Source organism: Eleutherodactylus coqui, chromosome 2, assembly GCF_035609145.1.
Source record: "Eleutherodactylus coqui strain aEleCoq1 chromosome 2, aEleCoq1.hap1, whole genome shotgun sequence".
Classification (NCBI taxonomy): domain Eukaryota; kingdom Metazoa; phylum Chordata; class Amphibia; order Anura; family Eleutherodactylidae; genus Eleutherodactylus; species Eleutherodactylus coqui.
Genome location: NC_089838.1, coordinates 241,540,251 through 241,561,764, shown reverse-complemented (window position 1 = coordinate 241,561,764; position 21,514 = coordinate 241,540,251). Strand labels below are relative to the sequence as shown.

The 21,514-nt window shown below is 41.3% G+C and overlaps 1 protein-coding gene across 13 annotated transcripts in view; it reads left to right on the top strand.

The window, feature by feature from the left end:
* The window catches only part of PPIP5K1 (diphosphoinositol pentakisphosphate kinase 1), a 156,778-nt gene that overhangs the window by 117,767 nt on the left and 17,497 nt on the right, over positions 1-21,514 (top strand). For 5 of the 13 annotated variants that reach the window (XM_066592715.1, XM_066592710.1, XM_066592713.1 and 2 more), the window contains one exon: positions 3,560-3,622. The exons of the other annotated variants lie outside the window; for them this stretch is intronic. In XM_066592715.1, coding sequence (XP_066448812.1) covers positions 3,560-3,622 — 63 coding nt within the window. The remainder of the gene's footprint in view (positions 1-3,559; positions 3,623-21,514) is intronic. 13 annotated transcript variants of the gene reach the window in all.

The window sequence follows — 21,514 nt, the reverse complement described above, 5'->3', positions numbered from 1 at the left end:
CAGTAGTGCTTTTCCTGACGCTACATTGTAAGAAGCAACATATACAGTAAATGATGGCATAACAGTATGCAGGGAACATAACTAATTGGACATTTAAAGGACTTTTTCTTTAATGAGCACATTAAATTTATTTAATTTTTGTTATGATCATTTTCTTCAGTGGGCAGAATTTGCACTCAAAAAGCACTCATCCCAAGATCTTATGTTGTGAATGCTACTGTATATACTGTACCTTTTTTATATACAGCAGACGCACAGTAAATTCAGTTAGCTAAATACAATCTCTTCACATCTGTAGATGAGTAAACGTACTTTCTCTTAAACTTAGTGCAATGACAAATAGTTTCTTTAGGTTTCTAGTTTCATTTGATAGGATTTACCATATATATTTTGTTTTGTAAATGTAAGATTCAAAATGATATGTAGCTATACAGTACATGAGAACGTTTATTTATTAGTATGAGGGTGACTACCCACTACAGTTTTTTTTTCACTGCGAAATTCGCAGCGTTTTTCTTTCTGCAGGGGTCTATGGGACTTGTAATGTTAAAATCGCGATCGCGCAAACCGCAATTTTGCTGAAAATCGTGATCGCGCAAAATCGCAATTTAAACATTACAATCCCATAGACCCCTGCAGAAAAAAAAACGCTGCGAATTTCGCAGTGAAAAAAACTGTAGTGGGTAGTCACCCTGACTCTGGCCTGTTGGCTCCAGAGCATATATGTACTTCTTAAAAGGGTTTTCCCATTACTTTCAATTGCTGCACAGCCACTTTATACTTACTGGTTGCTGCTGACCAGGGCATGTGACTACTTTATCCAATCACTGGCTATAGAAGGTCACCGCTGTGACCAGTGATTGGCTGGAGCAGTCACATGTCCTGGTCAGCAGTAATCAGGAAGGACAGAGTGGTTGTGAAGTAGTTTTAAGTTTCAGGGAAACCTCTTTTATTTGCATTTCACACAGGGACCACTTAGTGTTTTTGCTAGATTTGGATTTTGAAAAGTGAGGTGACAGTCAAATGTATAGATCAGGGTGTACATGAAGGTTGATACGTACTTTGCTTGCTTGAAAATTGCTGATCTTCTCCCCAGATTTTTGTAAGAGAGAAGCTCTGTATTAAAAATCAATTTGTCAGCATACTGCAATGATTAGCTGTGAAATAAAATCTATATATCGTCAATTCCTTTTATGTTGTCTTTCCTAGACCAAAGTATGTAACAGAAACTTCTAAATAGAAGATTTAAATGAGTCTGGGAATGCAAAGGAATATGCTGTAAGCATACATTCCCATCAATGTAAAGGGAGGTGCAACAAGAAATTATTCTTTTAGCTGTTTACGGTAGCATACCTCTATGAGGTCTTAAACCGGAAATTAAAAGGAATAGATCTAAACCCAGATGCTCGCTCCAAGAGAAATGTATACTACAAAGGCAATAGCAACACTTGGAAGTGGTACATACTGTTAACACTATTAGTTGACTCTGAGCCAACCAAATCGCTAAAACTTCAATAAATCATCATGTAACATGTCAAGGCAAGCCCAGATGGGATACAAAAAGTAGACCGTTTATCTACAGGAAGAGCAACTAAGTTCAGTAGTCAACGGTTGAGAAACAGGGTCTAACTCCATGTTGTCCAATTCCAATGTTGTCATCACAAGAGAATACTGGAAAGTGTGTATCAGAAAAGTGTCACAAAACCTTTAATTAATAAAGTAATGGGAACGATGTACAGTTTAAGTACACTAGTATGTGCCTTAAACAGTCTTCTGCTAAGTGTAGAAACACCTGCAAAAGATATATTTTTTTAAGTTAAGGCAATATCTCAGCAAGTGAAGACGATGTTGAACAGCAATTCTGGATACAGCCCATGTACCAATTTGGTGCTGTATCTGGAAAAAGAATTATCCCTGTTTTTCTAATTCCACACAACATCTTTAAAATTTGTATCAGCTCTTGTGATGAATACTTTTGTTGAGTTCCTTAGCTGAATATTCACTTCTTAAGATTAGTTTTTCAGTGGTGTTGATGGCCAAGTATGTATGGTAGAGTTGTTGAACCTGTAGCTGGCAAAATAGGTGCCAATGAATCATGAGCATTTAAGGGGTCTATATGTTCAGAAACTTTCTAGGTATGGGCTGATGACAGATATTGGGAAGCAATAACTGTGGAAGCTAAGATTTCTCTTTTAGGTCTGGGCTCCATACCAAACATGGAAGAGTGGGATGTGATGGTAGCAGTTTCAGCGTATCAGGTCCCTATAGCTGAGTGACGTAGTGTATGGGAGTGGGGGAGATCTCTTTGCAGGGTGTCTGATATTTCAATCCCTGCCATTAGTTAAGAAACAGTCTTTGGTGGCTCATGCTGCTCCTTCCTATGTCTGTCCATGGTTTCTGAATAACTGATTTTCTAATGGGCCTATACAGAGCTAAGAGTTTAGAGTATACTTGAAAAATGCCTATCTATGCGCCTCCAACATAATTTGCTTAAAATAACAAGGTGCAATAAAAATAATTAATCCACAAGCTATTTGTTATAAAGTTAATTCCCATAACTTGGGGCCTTTCGCATCTGCCTCATAGGATTTTTATCTTTTGTCTAGATCAATTGGATAAAATTAGAGGTTGGACTCGATGGACCGATGTCTTTTTATTTTCAACCTTATCAACTATGTAACACTGTAAGGCTAGATTTACATGCGGGTATTTGGCGTGTGCAATTCGGTCTTGCAAAAAAATATGCTGCATGCTCTATTTTCCTGGGCATTTAGAACTTGTGAAACTATTGGCCATTTAAAACACATTGCTCATTCCACAAAAATGCGTTGCAAATGTGTGAACCAGGCCTAAGGTTGGAACCCATATTGCTAAATGTTACTAATGGATCTAGTATCAGCAAACCAACCTTCTGGAATCTGGAGCTTTTTTAACCATTGTCTCCAACGTGCCATCAGTAAAGCAATATACTAGCTGTGGTATGTGCTTCCATCATCTATAAATGTTCCATCTCATCTGGCATTTCAGTATGAAATCTATGCTTTTTTTTTTATTGTAACTTCAATTTAGAAAACAAAAATCATGCAGGTTTGAAAAACGGTAAAGTTTTTAGTTTAGGCATGGCACATCTAGATCAGAAGGGGATGTAAGAATGTCATGGAACCCCACTAGGATGAAGTTAGTTAAAATGTACTATCAACTAAAGCCAAACTATTCTATATAAAGGTGAACGTGAAACTTGATCCCTTTCAACTGGCCAAAGTTTTGCTCGTCGTCTTCTTCATTTCTCAGCTATACTTCGGATATGTACTACTTGTATGGCACATGGCAACTATTCTGAGCATGACATAGCCACGTAAACTTACCCATTGAATACCCTTGCTTTTCTTATGCATGTGGCTTTTGATGATAATGCCAGAGCAAATGGATGCTGTTTTGGCTTTTAACACAAGTTGCGCTTGCAGTATGTTGTCCCAGGATCCTGTTGGTGTGTGTATGTGCCTGTCTTAGTGCACAAGATCAGAATGTTAATGCCGATACTTGTTTTTTTTTTCCTCAGAACTGTTGTCTATGCCAGCTGTAAAACGATTTTCTGTGTCGTTTGCAAAGCATCCGACTAATGGTACGTTTGCTTCCTTGATTTGAAGTGTTGCCTCACACTATTAACCCCATTTTTGTTTTTTTTTTCTGTCCATTTGCCATCCAACAAGTCTTGTTCGTGTTGATATTGTGATGTGGACTCTTCCTCTCTTTTTTTTTTCCCCCATCATTTTTCTCTAAATATATTAATTTCCTCTTTTATGTCACATCGCATTTCTTCATGCTCATCTACCAACTTTATCCAGTTGCAAGATATTTCTGTATTTGCAAATAAACCTAATCGTTCTCAAATATAGTTCAGGATAAAGGAAATCCCATGGTCAAATTCAGAACAGTGTTTTGACTTGTTTGCTGCTTTTTTCTTTTATTCCAAAGATTTTGCATATAAAGTACTATAGTTTGAGATCACAATCCACACTATTAATCAAAATACTAAACGAAGCAAACAAAAATCATATTTATGAAAATATACGCTGCCTATCTGAAAAATTCCTTATATACTTGAGCATAGCTCATTTCTAAATACAAAGAAAATCTACATTAATATCATGATTGAAAGTTTCCTTTAGGACAGCTTTTGGATGTAATGAACTTTAGCACTATATGAGTTTAGAGTAATTAAAAATTTGGAATTAATAATAGTTTAAATCTTTGCTGTTGCCTTGATAAAATGATATATTTCAAAATCCACTAGACGATAGCTCATGTACTTATCACGTTTGAAGCGACTGTCCAGATATGACTTCAAAAATTATATGCAAGGGATGATTAAGTGCTCTTTATTTTCATTACTGGTTGCTCCTTGGCTGCTTTTTTACTTTAGGTCCAATTAGGCAGAGTGGTAATGTGTGTCTACAGTGTCTAAAAGGAGTCTAAGGTAGTCTCATACACACCCCCTGTCTCCTCATTGGATCAATGAGACACGCCTTCCGTCTCATTATTGGTTCAGGGAGACTCACCTGTCTTATTATTGGACTGCAGCTCAGCCTGCTCTGATTGGCTGCTGTGTATAATCATAAGGCTATCCAAGGCTTATAAGGAAGTTAGTAAATGCAGCAATGATTTCCAGTACAGTGAAGAATAATTATATAGTACATGAGTACAGGAGAGTAAAGCACCAGTGTGAAAAGACCATGTGGTAACACACACACACACACATTGAGGCACATGAGCTTTAATAAGGGGAGCCTGGAGGGTCACTTTCGTAGCCACTACTTTTTTGAAACTGTTAGTCATTTTTGCGACACATTAGTTTGTATGACTTGTGGGGAAACGGCATGTTAAAATATTAGTTAAGAAAGCTAGTAGGAGCTTTGTTTGTTATAAGGAACGATTTGTTAATTTTACACCATTACTCAGTATGCCCTATAAGTTCATTTATGTGACTATAAAAAGGCTATTCTCAAGTTGCACACCCCGCGATGGATAGCAAGTACTTGTCTATTGTATAATTTTATTTTTGTTCAATCTAAAATAGTTATTTATTTTCACATCTTAGTTACCATATCTTTGTCAAGAATTTCTGCTTCTTGGCCTGCCTTCTAAAGATATTTTCCCCTTTTAAGGACCAGCAGTAATGTGGCTTCAGAAATCCCCCATGAGAGAAACTGCATTACTTTCTGGCTCTTTATTAGCATTTCTCCACTTTGGCTAATGAAAGGCAGTTCCTCTATTACGTCCGTATAGCCAAGTCGTCTCTTTGAGACCACCTCTACAAGGCTGAAAGAAAGCATTTTGCTTTTTCCTCAAATTTCTTTTCTTTTAGTTTTGCTTAATAAAAGCGCTAAATCCTTATACATTTGATTTAAGCATTCATTGGAAATTGCTCCTTTGTAATGATTATTACATTTTAATTTATTAGAATACATTTATTTTTTTTTCTAATAGTATCCAGATGTAATTTTAAGAATATAGACAATAAATTTACTTCTAAGACAACCAGAATACACTCCTATCTTTTATTTTGTGAAATATAAGAAAAATACTTTTTAACTAAAACCTAATCCTTTTATTCTTTCTGAAGGCTCTCTTTCTTTTCAGATTTCATTAATTTTAAATCTTTCATTTCCTCAGGGTTTATTTCTTCTTGTTATACTTTAACTATTTAAAAAAACTCTCTCTCTCTTGTTTTTATATTTCTTTTTGTTGTTTAATCTTGTTGCTTTGTTCCTGGTAAACTTGGTTATCAGGGACAACTGGACTTAAAGGAGATGTCCCGCGCCGAAACGGGTTTTTTTTTTTTTAACCCCCCCCCCCGTTCGGCGCGAGACAACCCCGATGCAGGGGTTAAAAAAACCACCCGCACAGCGCTTACCTGAATCCCGGCGCTCCGGTGACTTCTCTACTCACCGCTGAAGATGGCCTCTTCCTCCGTGGACCGCAGCTCTTCTGTGCGGTCCACTGCCGATTCCAGCCTCCTGATTGGCTGGAATCGGCACGTGACGGGGCGGAGCTACACGGAGCTACACGGAGCCCCATAGAGAACAGCAGAAGACCCGGACTGCGCAAGCGCGGCTAATTTGGCCATCGGAGGGCGAAAATTAGTCGGCACCATGGAGACGAGGACGCCAGCAACGGAGCAGGTAAGTAAAAAACTTTTTATAACTTCTGTATGGCTCATAATTAATGCACAATGTATATTACAAAGTGCATTATTATGGCCATACAGAAGTGTATAGACCCACTTGCTGCCTCGGGACATCTCCTTTAAATCAAAGCTGCAGTAAAGAAGTATCTATTTTTTAATGAATGATTCGTATTGATTGGCTGAATGTCCTGTAACTTATTTAGAATTTTAAATTGTAATCTTCAATGTCTTAACTTTTATTAGTAGTTTTATAAAAACAAAACATTTTTGTTGGAACCTGTTTGTTTACTGCAGCTTTTAGTGTTCTTTTTTAAATTTTTTTGTTTAACGTAATTTTAAGACAAAGATAACCCCGGCTCACTATAAGGAGAAACTGCATCGTATTTAAGGTATATTGTATATATCTTGTAGAGTCCACTTATTTATATGGGCCCAAATTGCCTTTAAAAACTACTGACGGATCTTTTTCCAGTTAGTTAAAAAAAAAACGCCTTATGCTGTTGCGTTGGACAGCATTTATGCACAAAAATTTGCCATTTTACATTTAGTGTGTGCACACGAAGGATTGCATTCTATGTTTTATGCCCTCTTTTAACCATATACTAATCTTGCTACCAGTACACCAGATTAACTTTCTTTTTGCTAATTATTTAGCAATTAGTATAGTTTGTTAGCACTTAGTTTAAGAATGTGCAGCAAAATTTGGTCACATGCAAGTTGCAGGTCAGTAAAATTGCAACATTGCCATAATTGAAATAGGACCTCAATGTTCAGCTATGAGGTGTCAAAGTTGTAGGCAATAACTGCAAGATTTCTATCTAAGTTGTAATTTTTGTGATTCACATACAACTTTTTCCCCAATAGGAAAACATTGAGTTACTTTTCGCAAATTCCAGTAATGCTTTCATTATATCGCTACTCCTAGATGAAAAGCCACCATAGAGCCCTAGCCTTAAATAGGCACTGCACTTTAAACAAACTTGTGATAATATTTTAGCCAGTGTAAAAGCTGGCAAAAGCACAAATCACTTGATTTACCTAAAACACAATTTTTTTGTGCTGAAAAATCATTGTAAAGTACTGACCACTAGGTGTCTCCATTCTTTGTAATTTGCTGTTCATTGGCAGCCACCATGTAAAGTCCATCTCTATTAATCGATACCAAGATGGGTTAGAGGATGTAGTGGCGGGTGCTGACTAATGCTTTCTATAGAAACCTTTGGAGGGAGGAGGAGGGAGTTGCAGGAGGGAGACAGAGGCAGAGAGACTCACACAGACCTCTGCAGCAGCTTCTAGTAACTAAAATACTGTCTAACAACTATTGAAATCACATCTACACTGCTCAGTACTGCTGTATAATATGCTCCATGAAGCGGATACTAATGAGGGTGTGTGGCAGAGAAGATAGCCTGCTCTCTTATGTGTGCAGTATATAGGAAACATCATAGCAGCTAGTCTTTATCCATCAGCTCAGGAAAGACAGGACTAGAAATGAAGTTGTCTGAGGGGAAAAATGGACAGAATTACATAAACAACTCATATAATGGCTACTCCTCATGTACACACACAAAGGCTTATTCTGAAAAGTCACCTGAAAGTATGGGTATGTTTTAACTGCCCTAACTGCCTTTTATTGAAGTACATACATTTTGCCAAAACGGTTGCATTGGATGAGTGCAGCTTTATCTCTTGAACCTCACATAGCAGTTTCAGTCTCCATTTTTCACTTTTACAGGAATATAATAACAATATGTAATATAAAGTCAAAAACCTTTCTACCTGCAGCCAAAACTTGATGAAAGCTACTATTTGACGTAATGGTATAAAAGATTTTGGGTGCAAGATCGTGTGTATCATTGATGTTAGAAATTGAGCAGAACAGGAATTACCAGCCATGCCTTCTTTTATAGACTATACATACAGTATAGCTAAAAGTATGTGGACACCAGATTACTATTTGTGCTTGTCATTCCAAAACCAACTGGGAGTCACTTAAACTTATTACATCCATTCAGCCACTAGGATATTCTTGATGTTGAACTACTGACACTGGCCATGAACACACAATTTGCAATTGGCCTTTAAAATGATCTCAGAAGGGGTTTAAGCCGTTGAGATCAGGGCTTTTACTGAAACAGAGAAGTGTCTTTCCCAAACTCTGGCAACAAATTTGGAAGCACACAATTCTCTAGAATCTCATTGTAAACTCCAGGATTAAGATGTCCCATAAATGGAACTAAGTGGCCAAATCTAAGTCCTAAGCCCCAAGGATCATTAGTTGTCCTTAAACCCAGGATCATCCATCAGGCTGCCAGGTTATGAAGCACAATTTCCACAACTGATGCTTGGCAGTATGCCTGCTTATCTCGGGCTTGGGAATGACTGTTCAGCCATGAAAACCCAATCCATGAACAATCCTTATGTTGATTTTACTACTTCACAATAGGGTATATCCGGCATCTGCCAAGCTAAAAGACAATGAGATCTTGTATTGTGATGCTGTAGAATGAAAATCCGGATCTGCATGGCATCTCTGCCCATGGGAATGAACTAGCAAATAGATCGTACATATTTATGGGTATTTATTTACATTGACATAAAAAAAAATCAGCAAAGGTGAGGATAAAAGGAAAACACAGTGCGAAAAACATATTTGTGCTCGTACAAAGCATGTTATGAAGTTCATAATAGATATAGGTAAGTATTGGAGCTCTAAAATGACTTCAAAGACCGCCCACACAAGCTCAAACTTCAGAAGGCGGTGCTGCTCCACGAAGTATATGTGAACACAACAAAATTCCACTCTGTACTCGGTGCCGAATGCATCATTCTGACTCTGCTTTCCTTTTATCCTTACCTTTTGTTGTTGGTTTTTAATGTCAATGTAAATGAAATATTCATAAATGTGTATTGGATATTTGATTATTCCCACGAGCACAAAGCCATCCTATTACAGCATCACTAAATTACAGGTCATTGGATGTAACCAGGGTGGATTAGACTGGTAGAGTCTGCAAATATGTTGGCATTGAAAAATGCAAGCGAGTTGTGCTGACTACTACAACTAATGCCCCCTTTACACGGGACAGTTTTCGTTTGAACAAGCGCGTAACGTCACCGCTAGTTGTTTGCGCTCGTGCAGAATGTTTAGGCAGGCAGATCATTGCTAAGAATCAGTCACTTCTTGTTCAGTGCTTCACATTCCTAGTGTTTTATGCACCCTGAAACTGAGCAGCAAACGAAAAGTGCGCGACATTTTAATTGAGTGAATTCTCCCATGTAAATGGGCCTTAAGCCAAGTGCGTGCTATTCACTAATCAAGACCAGAGTGTATTTACATTTATTACACTAGAGGGTGTTTTTTTTCCCTTTAAGGGACTCCTACTGACTTATTGTCTCTGTAATGTCTGGAGAGTGCATGGCTGTAAGCTTAATATCATATACCTACCTGTTAGTGCAATCAATTAGAAGATCTGTCCACATACCTATATCTGTGTGTGTATATAGTTATACATATTTTTTTTTAAACTTAGTCTTTTTAAAACATTTGTTCAGAAATGACTTTGTGGAAGTGTTTTTATTAACACCATATGGAGCTTCTTCCCCATCTGCTATCAGCTCAAGATTTTATTTCCTGACAGAATACACAACTCAATAAAGAAAATGAGTAGGAGAGCTTCAGGAAGGCCCTGAAAGCTGACAGATAGATACGTTTGGAGTGACATTATGCTGATACATGCTTTTGGTGTAACAGCACTTCTTTTTACAACATTTCACAACAGTCTTGCTACTGGGGGCATTGCAGCCATAAAATTGTTGTAATGCAAGAAGCATAACGTTCACTCATATGATAAAGACATCCATTACAATTAACCTCTTCCTGCATTGCATCCTAATTGTGCAGTGCTGGCAGCTGGGACTTATTGCTCAGGGCTGTAAATTTATGTTGAGGTTGACTATTTTAAGGTCTTGAGACAGTACTAGAGATGAGCGAACGTACTCGTCCGAGCTTGATACTCGTTCGAGTATTAGCGTGTTCGAGATGCTCGTTACTCGAGGCGAGCACCACGCGATGTTCGAGTTACTTTCACTTTCATCTCTGAGACGTTAGCGCGCTTTTCTGGCCAATAGAAAGACAGGGAAGGCATTACAACTTCCCCCTGCGACGTTCAAGCCCTATACCAGCCCCCTGCAGTGAGTGGCTGGCGAAATCAGGTGTCATCCGAGTATATAAATCGGCCCCTCCCGCGGCTCGCCACAGATGCATTCTGACAGAGATCAGGGAAAGTGCTGCTGGTGCCGGAGCTGCTATAGGGAGAGCGTTAGGAGTTATTTTAGGCTTCAAGAACCCCAACGGTCCTTCTTAGGGCCACATCTGACCGTGTGCAGTAGTGTTGAGGCTGCTTTTAGCAGTGTTGCACTTTTTTTTTTTTTTTTTTTGTATATCAGGCGTGCAGAGCATTGCGTCCGCAGTCTGCAGTCATTGTACAGAGTATAGGGCCAGTACTGGTGAGGCAGGGAAAGAGATATTCAGGCTATATAGGCAGTGGGCTTTTTCCAAAAAATTGGGGAAAAATACTATATTTGGGCTGTCTGTGACCGTCTTCAGTTTACTGCGTGTCTGCTGGGGGTAGTAGTCCTAATTAATACGCAGCTAAGCGTTACAGCAGGCTTGCGCAAAATTGTTTCCTGGATCTGCTGTCTGTTACATCAGCGCCGTCATCCCGCCAGAGGGAAACAGTATACATAATATTATACGCTGCCTACAGTATCTATCTGCTGGGGGTAGTAGTCCTAATTAATACGCAGCTAAGCGTTACAGCAGGCTTGCGCAAAATTGTTTCCTGGATCTGCTGTCTCTGTTACATGATCGCCGTCATCCCGCCAGAGGGAAAGAGTATACATAATATTATACGCTGCCTACAGTATCTGTCTGCTGTATCAGCTCAGCATTTTAAAAAAATAGAAGCAAAATACTTAAGGCCTACTACTGGCCTTTGGCCACTTGACTGCTTCTGCGTTGTGAATTCCACTAGCTCAGTCATACACACCTACGTCTCACTACAGGCGTGCACAAAATTGTTTCCTGGCTCTGCTGTGCGTTCCGTAAGGGAAGTCAGCCTCCAACCACAGGCCAATAAGCGGCACATTTAATTACAGCGTTCTGTTTCTGCACTACTGGTAATACACCATGCTGAGGGGTAGGGGTAGGCCTAGAGGACGTGGACGCGGGCGAGGACGCGGAGGCCCAAGTCAGGGTGTGGGCACAGGCCGAGCTCCTGATCCAGGTGTATCGCAGCCGACTGCTGTGGGATTAGAAGAGAGGCACGTTTCTGGCGTCCCCACATTCATCTCACAATTAATGAGTCCATGCGGTAGATCTTTATTAGAAAATGAGCAGTGTGAGCAGGTCCTGTCGTGGATGGCAGAAAGTGCATCCAGCAATCTATCAACCACCCAGAATTCTGCTCCGTCCACTGCTGCAACTCTGAATCCTCTGGCTGCTGCTCCTCCTTCCTCCCAGCCTCCTCACTCCATTACAATGACACATTCTGAGGAGCAGGCAGACTCCCAGGAACTGTTCCCGGGCCCCTGCCCAGAATGGGCAGCAATGGTTCCTCTCCCACCGGAGGAGTTTGTCGTGACCGATGCCCAACCTTTGGAAAGTTCCCGGGGTCCGGGGGATGAGGCTGGGGACTTCCGGCAACTGTCTCAAGAGCTTTCAGTGGGTGAGGAGGACGATGACGATGAGACACAGTTGTCTATCACTCAGGTAGTAGTAATTGGAGTAAGTCCGAGGGAGGAGCGCACAGAGGATTCGGAGGAAGAGCAGCAGGACGATGAGGTGACTGACCCCACCTGGTTTGCTACGCCTACACAGGACAGGTCTTCAGAGGGCGAGGCAAGTGCAGCAGCAGGGCAGGTTGGAAGAGGCAGTGCGGTGTCCAGGGGTAGAGGCAGGGCCAGACCAAATAATCCACCAACTGTTTCCCAAAGCGCCCCCTCGCGCCATGCCACCCTGCAGAGGCCGAGGTGCTCAAAGGTCTGGCAGTTTTTCACTGAGAGTGCAGACGACCGACGAACAGTGGTGTGCAACCTTTGTTGCGCCAAGATCAGCCGGGGAGCCACCACCACCAGCCTCACCACCACCAGCATGCGCAGACATATGATGGCCAAGCACCCCACAAGGTGGGACGAAGGCCGTTCACCGCCTCCGGTTTGCACCGCTGCCTCTCCCCCTGTGCCCCAACCTGCCACTGAGATCCAACCCCCCTCTCAGGACACAGGCACTACCGTCTCCTGGCCTGCACCCACACCCTCACCTCCGCTGTGCTCGGCCCCATCCACCAATGTCTGTCAGCGCACCGTCCAGCCGTCACTAGCGCAAGTGTTGGAGCGCAAGCGCAAGTACGCCGCCACGCACCCGCACGCTGAAGCGTTAAACGTGCACATAGCCAAATTTATCAGCCTGGAGATGCTGCCATATAGGGTTGTGGAAACGGAAGCTTTCAAAGGTATGATGGCGGCGGCGGCCCCGCGCTACTCAGTTCCCAGTCGCCACTACTTTTCCCGATGTGCCGTCCCAGCCCTGCACGACCACGTCTCCCGCAACATTGGTGGTTCAGCGCTTTCTGAAAAGCTACCCACGCTTGTCAGACCTGCTCGGAAAGGTGCGCCGGCTCTGCGCACATTTCCGCAAGTCCCACACGGACGCTGCCACTCTGCGCACCCTGCAACATCGGTTTCATCTGCCAGTGCACTGACTGCTGTGCGACGTGCCCACACGGTGGAACTCTACGCTCCACATGTTGGCCAGACTCTATGAGCAGCGTAGAGCTATAGTGGAATACCAACTCCAACATGGGCGGCGCAGTGGGAGTCAGCCTCCTCAATTCTTTACAGAAGAGTGGGCCTGGTTGGCAGACATCTGCCAGGTCCTTGGAAACTTTGAGGAGTCTACCCAGATGGTGAGCGGCGATGCTGCAATCATTAGCGTCACCATTCCTCTGCTATGCCTCTTGAGAAGTTCCCTGCAAAGCATAAAGGCAGACTCTTTGCGCTCGGAAACAGAGGCGGGGGAAGACAGTATGTCGCTGGATAGTCAGAGCACCCTCCTGTCTATATCTCAGCGCGTTGAGGAGGAGGAGGAGGAGCATGAGGAGGAGGGGGAAGAAATAGCTTGGCCCACTGCTGAGGGTACCCATGCTGCTTGCCTGTCATCCTTTCAGCGTGTATGGCCTGAGGAGGAGGATCCTGAAAGTGATCTTCCTAGTGAGGACAGCCATGTGTTGCGTACAGGTACCCTGGCACACATGGCTGACTTCATGTTAGAATGCCTTTCTCGTGACCCTCGCGTTACACGCATTCTGGCCACTACGGATTACTGGGTGTACACACTGCTCGACCCACGGTATAAGGAGAACCTTTCCACTCTCATACCCGAAGAGGAAAGGGGTTCGAGAGTGATGCTATACCACAGGACCCTGGCGGACAAACTGATGGTAAAATTCCCATCTGACAGCGCTAGTGGCCGAAGGCGCAGTTCCGAGGGCCAGGTAGCAGGGGAGGCGCAGAGATCAGGTAGCATGTACAGCACAGGCAGAGGAACACTCTCTAAGGCCTTTGATAGCTTTCTGGCTCCCCAGCAAGACTGTGTCCCCGCTCCCCAGTCAAGGCTGAGTCGGCGGGAGCACTGTAAAAGGATGGTGAGGGAGTACGTAGCCGATCGCACGACCGTCCTCCGTGACGCCTCTGCCCCCTACAACTACTGGGTGTCGAAGCTGGATACGTGGCCTGAACTCGCGCTGTATGCCCTGGAGGTGCTTGCTTGTCCTGTGGCTAGCGTCTTGTCAGAGAGGGTGTTTAGTGCGGCTGGGGGAATCATCACAGATAAGCGTACCCGCCTGTCAACCGACAGTGCCGACAGGCTTACACTCATCAAGATGAACAAAGCCTGGATTTCCCCAGACTTCTCTTCTCCACCAGCGGACAGCAGCGATACCTAAGCAATACGTAGGCTGTACCCGCGGATGGAAGCATTGTTCTCTATCACCATCAAAAACGTGGACCTTTTAGCTTCATCAATCTGTGTATAATATTCATCCTCCTGCTCCTCCTCCTGAAACCTGACGTAATCACGCCGAACGGGCAATTTTTCTTAGGCCCACAAGGCTCAGTCATATAATTTTTGTAAACAATTTTTATACGTTTCAATGCTCATTAAAGCGTTGAAACTTTCACCTGAACCAATTTTTATTTTAACTGGGCTGCCTCCAGGCCTAGTTACAAATTAAGCCACATTAACCAAAGCGATTAATGGGTTTCACCTGCCCTCTTGGTTGGGCATGGGCAATTTTTCTGATGTACATTAGTACTGTTGGTACACCAATTTTTTGGGGCCCTCGCCTACAGTGTAATCCAATTAATTTTTTGCCCACCTGCATTAAAGCTGACATTACATCAGCTGTGCTGGGCACTGCAATGGGATATATTTATGTACCGCCGGTGGGTTCCAGGGAGCCACCCATGCTGTGGGTCCACAGGGAGTTGTAACTGCATGTGTCCACTTCTAAAGAACCCCAGTCTGACTGAGGCATGCAGTGTGGGCCGAAGCCCACCTGCATTTAATCGGACGTTACCTCAGCTGTGATGGGCACTGCAAGGAATACATTTATGTACAGCCGGTGGGTTCCAGGGAGCCACCCATGCTGTGGGTGCACACGGAATTCTCATTGCGGAGTTGTACCTGCCTGTGACTAGTTATAAAAAACCGCGGTCTGACTGGGGCATGCAGACACCTTGACAGAATGAATAGTGTGTGGCACATAGGTTCCCCATTGCTATGCCCACGTGTGCAGCTCCTGATGGCGGTGGCACAGGATTATATTTCTCATTGCTTCTGTACAGCATTGTGGGCTATCGCCCCGCCCCTTTTAAAGAGGGTCGCTGCCTAGCCGTGCCAACCCTCTGCAGTGTGTGCCTGCGGTTCCTCCTCATGGCAGACGCACTTATAAATAGACATGAGGGTGGTGTGGCTATGAGGCCAGCGTGTGGCATGAGTGCAGCTGAAGGCTGCGCAGGGACACTTTGGTGTGCGCTGTGGACACTGCGTCGTGCGGGGGGGGGTTGGGCAGCATGTAACTCAGGAGAAGTGGCAGCGGAGTGTCATGCAGGCAGTGATTGTGCTTTGTTGGAGGTAGTGTGGTGCTTAGCTAAGGTATGCATTGCTAATGAGGGCTTTTCAGAAGTAAAAGTTGTTGGGAGGGGGGGGCCCACTCTTGCCGCTATTGTGGCTTAAAAGTGGGACCTGGGAACTTGAGATGCAGCGCAACATGTAGCCCCTCGCCTGCCCTATCCGTTGCTGTGTCGTTCCCATCACTTTCTTGAATTGCCCAGATTTTCACAAATGGAAACCTTAGCGAGCATCGGCGATATACAAAAATGCTCGGGTCGCCCATTGACTTCAATGGGGTTCGTTACGCGAAACGAGCCCTCGAGCATCGCGAAAATTTCGTCCCAAGTAACGAGCACCCGAGCATTTTGGTGCTCGCTCATCTCTAGACAGTACCTGTTAGGGAATACCTTTAAGCTGACAACACTTGGACTTGACCTCATAGGGAGATTCCGCTGATTTGTATCTATAATTGCTTTGTAGGTATCATGTTATGCTACATTTACCATTTGCCTTTTATTTCTTGTGAGACTCCTAACAAATTTGTGTAATAGGAAAAGAAACCAGTTTTAAACCTTGAAAGACGTTGAAAGCTGCCCATTATAGAATTACTAAAGATCATTACTTACATGGGGTTACTTATTCATGATGTGTGTGTTCTTTTTTGTGATTTGGGGGAGAGGAAAGCTTTCAATAAATTGCTAGTTTGATTTATAGATTTCTTCCTGCTTTTTTTCCACTTTGCTGGGCTGTCAAACCGATGATCACAGCCATACATGGCCAGCTAGAGCCAGTACCATCTCTGCCTGCTGGGAAGACAGTATGGTTATCATTACCCTCTATATTCTGCTAAATAAGCGAAAGACAATAAGTATATGGTCAAGAGGATAAACTGTCATGTTTTTCATTATAACTGTATGACATGAGCCTCTAATTCTCTACAGTAAATGTTATATGAGATGTTGTGCCCCCTGTGCTACACCAGCTCTTTACAAAGTCCATGCAGTTTCATCACACAGGTATTATGCTGACTGAAAAGCTGACTTCTTTCAAGCACATAAATCCAAGTAATTCTCAGGTGATCACAATTAGATCACATGACCCACCCCAAAAGAAAGGATTTCAGGAATTTCCAAATTGAAAGGAATAGCTAGACTGGGTAATAGTAACCGACTTCTATATACTGAGAAAGCTAGTTACATAATGAATGAAAACTATCTTTTTTGTTTTACTGGAGTAGCAATTTTAAATATACAAACATATATAACAGTATGTGTTTTATAAATAATGTAATAAAGGTTTATGTTTTAAAGAACTGAATTTAGAGCAGGGTCAAATTAGTGGACCAAGGGATGCAGTTGATGAGTAGTTAAAATAATTACTAGTAATCTCTTTCTTTCTATTAAGGATTTGGAGGGTAACGTCTCTGGCTATCATAAGGGTAGATTGTGTATTTTGTGTCAATACAATTATGTAAATATTTGTAACTAAAGTGATAGTTTCTCCATATACAATAGACTATTATTAGGAAGCAGTATGTTTTGTGTAAATTATACAATTTTCCTTTTTTCTTAGGGTTGAATCATGTCTGTCTCACAAAGGTAGCCATAATTAGTTTATATGGGCGATATAAAAAACCTAAATTATTAGGCGTACATTCTGGTGGCTTTTGCTGCTTTTTCTTCTCTGTTGTGTTCTTATCTTTTTTTAGTAACATTTTTTTTTTGCATTCTTTTTTTTACCTTAGCATTTTTTTCCAACATTCTTGTGGCATGAGTCATTTAAATTTTTTTTTCTCTGAGAATATAGTTGAAAGCCTGCTAGAAGTAATTTGACAATTTATCTAAAACGGCCGACATCTTACCGTTATCTTGAGACTTTTATTTTGGCTGTCAGCTGATGACTATGCTCTGTAACTTGTCTGATGACTAACTCTTGAGCACAGAAAAGTTTTCATAAAGGATTAACATTTCAGTAATGCTCGTGATATTTTCTTGGGAATGTTTCCAGAACAACCAGCTACTTTTACCGGTGAACAAGCAGACATTCCTCTAAACTTTGTATTAGGCTTTATTTCCCTCCGATAATTGCATCTCTTAGAGATTGGTCTATAGCTGGTGTATTTATAATAGAATTTTTTTATCATTCCCTACTAAAATTGGCCATCGAGACCTAAAAATCATGATAACTTGATTGATTGATATTTATTATTATAACCATGGACACTGAAAAAGCATCTATGATCAGTAAGTCAAACATCTTTTATATGCGCCAAGAGCTGTGTTCCTCCTATAAATCACATATTGCACAGTCAAGTTAGGAGATGGGGAGGATAGACGCATACACAGACTAGAGAATTGAGAGAATGATTGGAGAGGGAGAGCACATGCTTCAAAGGAAAATCTACTGAGCCGTGAACTTGCAGGTCCGCAAGCAGACATGTCAGAGACATAGTGCTGTTTAAACATCTCCAAATAAATATCTAAACATATTTTTTTCTGTGACAAAGGTACACATAACCTGTAATGTGACAACACTTTTATTAGTAGATGTTAAGGGCACTGAGATAGTAAGAGAAATGACTCCAGTCCAAGATGAACTATTTTAAAATTCTTGCTCATAACATTAGTGCAAAATGTTTAGTGTTTATAAGACAACTAGCAAGGTACTGATCAGCTCTCCTATATGCATTATACAAGAGCCCACACAGGTCCTCAACAACCAAATCCAAGACTTTACAGTAAAGGAAGTAAAGCAACTCTCAGTCCATAGAAAAAGTCATTATTTATAGCATACACACACTTTAGGGTGACTTTTTAGAATAAGGTGTGATGTGTGTACATGAGGAATAACACTATTTCTCGCCATAACATGACTTGTGTCCTGCACTTTTTGTGTTTTTTCCCTTTTTCATGGCCTGTACCTAGTTCTCAATTCTCCCTGAGCTGGTGGGTGAAAACTAGTTGCTATAATGTCTCCTATATACAGCACACAGAGAAGATTATACTCCCATATCCCTTTTTTCATATACATTCGTATATGGACTTAGTAAAAAGGAAATGCCCGCGCTCTTTAGGATCTAAACACCAGGGTCGGGCTACAGACACCACTTGCTTCAAACTTTTATTCTTAATATCCTCTGTGCAACGCGTTTCGTCGTCCTACACAACGACTTTCTCAAGCACAATCTTGTGCTTGAGAAAGTCGTTGTGTAGGACGACGAAACGCGTTGCACAGAGGATATTAAGAATAAAAGTTTGAAGCAAGTGGTGTCTGTAGCCCGACCCTGGTGTTTAGGTCCTAAAGAGCGCGGGCATTTCCTTTTTACTAAGTCCATATACGAATACACTTCGAGTGGGTCCTGCTAGCCAGCAGGACACAGAAGCCCAGCAGCCGAACGGACATACCAGAGGATTTAAAAGCCGACGAGGATGTGGAGGTGCTGGTGAGACCTCTGCCAAGGGGTGCTCGCCAGACACCGGGTGAGTCCAATTGATTTATTTTCTCCGTATTCAAACTTGCATAGAGAGTGATCACATAGAGAGTTCACAGCTCCAAGCCAACACAGGTAGCGCCTCCCTGACGTGTTTTTTGTATTTTTTCATATACAGAGAAGTAGCACCATAGAGGACATCAAACAGAGATACTGAGCAGTGTAGATGTGAGATAGTAATACATTGTTATCTACATCTCTGGGTGTGTCTCCCTGCTCTCACTGGGCTCCTTCCTTTTCCTCCCCTCTCCATAAATCTTTAGGGACAATTTTTAGAGTGAATGAACAATTTAGTGGGAAAATGAGCTTTTTTTTCTGCTAACATATGTGTTTTGTAGTTATCTGTACTGTTCATTTATGCACAATTTGTTGAAAGTACAGTATTTAGGGCTTGTGATACATAACACGTTACATCTTCAGTTAAAGCATTGACTATTACATAACGGACATGTGTTTGTTTTTATGTTATTTATTGTATTTTAATTGGAAAAGTCCGATTTTATGTGTGGAGTACTTGCCGTAATCCTTGTAAGACAACTGTCAACTTTTTACGTTTGTTTTTCATCTTTGGCATGATTCACAATCTATTTTGTCACTGGGTGCTCATTATTTGCCTTCCTAAGCACAGTAGGAACCACCGTTTTGACCTCAGTGGCTCTTCAATCACAGTATACTACAATTTCCATTTGAACAGACAGCTGTTTCCTTGATAGAATATTGCAACCAATGTTCTCAGCTATCCAGAAATTCCCTGAAATCCGGTAGATAGGTTACTGGTATTATAAAAGGAAACAGTACAGAATCGTGCTGTGTAGTCTTAAATACTGTGTATAACTGATGTATGCATTAACTGCTATTAGCAGCTGTCGGTTGTGTGTCTGTGCTGAGCATGAACGCTTTGCTCTCTGCCTTGGCTTTATTTTTCATAAACTAAATTAAAAGACCGCTTTTAACCATTTTAAAAGAAATACTACAAAATTGGATTATTAGATACTATTTACACATCTCTGTAGAAAAACAGATAATGCATTTAATAGTAATAATTTTAGTCACGTGTGGCTATGCTAAGGAAATAGAATGAAGGCAACTTGTGTCATGTAGGTCTCATCATTCTGTGTGCAAAGGAAGTGTGTGTGATGACGGATATAGAAACTAGAATAACACCAGCGGGGGGCACTGCAGCTCTGCACTACATCCAATTATGCTCTGATTTATCCACCTACATGTCTTGTGTGTTGTTCTGAAGTAGATGTACAGGTAACCACACATGGAACTACTCATACTTAAAGATTACAGAAATGTTATTCCAAGATTCTCTTTAGACCATCCACTTCCATCAACACAAATGCTACACTTTTTGAAGGAAAACAGCAATGTTAAAGGGAAAGTATTGTGTATTTTAGTAGCTTTAGGTATTCATGTAGAAGACAAATAATGGGGCACATTTACTATTGAAAGTGCACCACATGTCTTATATACTGTGCACCACATGTATGATGTGTTTTAGACACTTTTTTTGCCGTGCCTAAATGTGCCATTTGTCACCAAAAATTGGTCCAAAATTTTATTTAGAAAAAACTACCATAACCTATGGAAGGCTGAAAAAAGACACATGTCCATCCAGTTCAGTCTCTTACTCCCAATGTTGATCCAGAGGAAAGCAAAAAAGATAAAAAAACACAATGAGGTAGAAACCAGTTTTCCCCATTTAAGGGAAAAAATTCCTTTCCAACTCCAAGCTAAGCCAAATAATATATGTAGTTGGTGCATGTCTAGACACTTTTGTCTAGCTTTAAATCGGATTTATCATGCAGGTTGAAGTACTGTGATAAATATTCCTTATTTTAAGACTGTATAGTCTTTCGTTTTCATTGTCTACTAATTAGCCAGTAATCTGCCTCTGTATGTGAGTATGTATGTATGTATGTATGTATGTATAAATATATATTTTTACCTTTTCATTAAAATATAGTAGGCTATGTTGTAATTTTAACATTTCCTATTTTGGTGAAAAATTTGCAATGTTGCAAAAGATAGAGTACAGCCCTGTCCCTGGGAACCATTAGGGAATGCATGCAGTGCCATATAGATTTGTATAAGGTCACTATTTTGCCATATTTAGGAGACCTGTAGTACAATACAGTGGTTATTAAATCTTCCACTCCCTAATAATGCTCTACTCATTCTGTCTCCGGTTATACAATAAAGCTAAAGGTAGCAGCAGAAAACAAGAAGTGTTAGCCTACTTATGTGTGTATATGTATATAATAATACATTTACAGTATATTCATATGATCAAACAACATTTTAATGATATATTCCATTAAAACCAACGGAATGTTAGCTGTTGGAATTCTGAAATTCCATGTGTGATATGAATCCATAAATCTAAGTAAAATACCTTTTCTTGGACACATTTTATAACACATACAAATTATCTTCTTTGGCACTTAATGCCATGGCCATACACTGAGAAATCAGGATTTAGGTGCTGATTCCGCAACTGCAAAATGTGTTCATTTGGGTGGAAGAATTCGTAGATTAGCGCAGGAAATTCTTCTTTGCCTCACTACTGTAATTTTAGTAGGGCATGTAATAGACTCCTTAGTAAGTTTAATGGGATTTATTCTGGTGACAGATGAAAAGATAGGGAAGAGCTGTC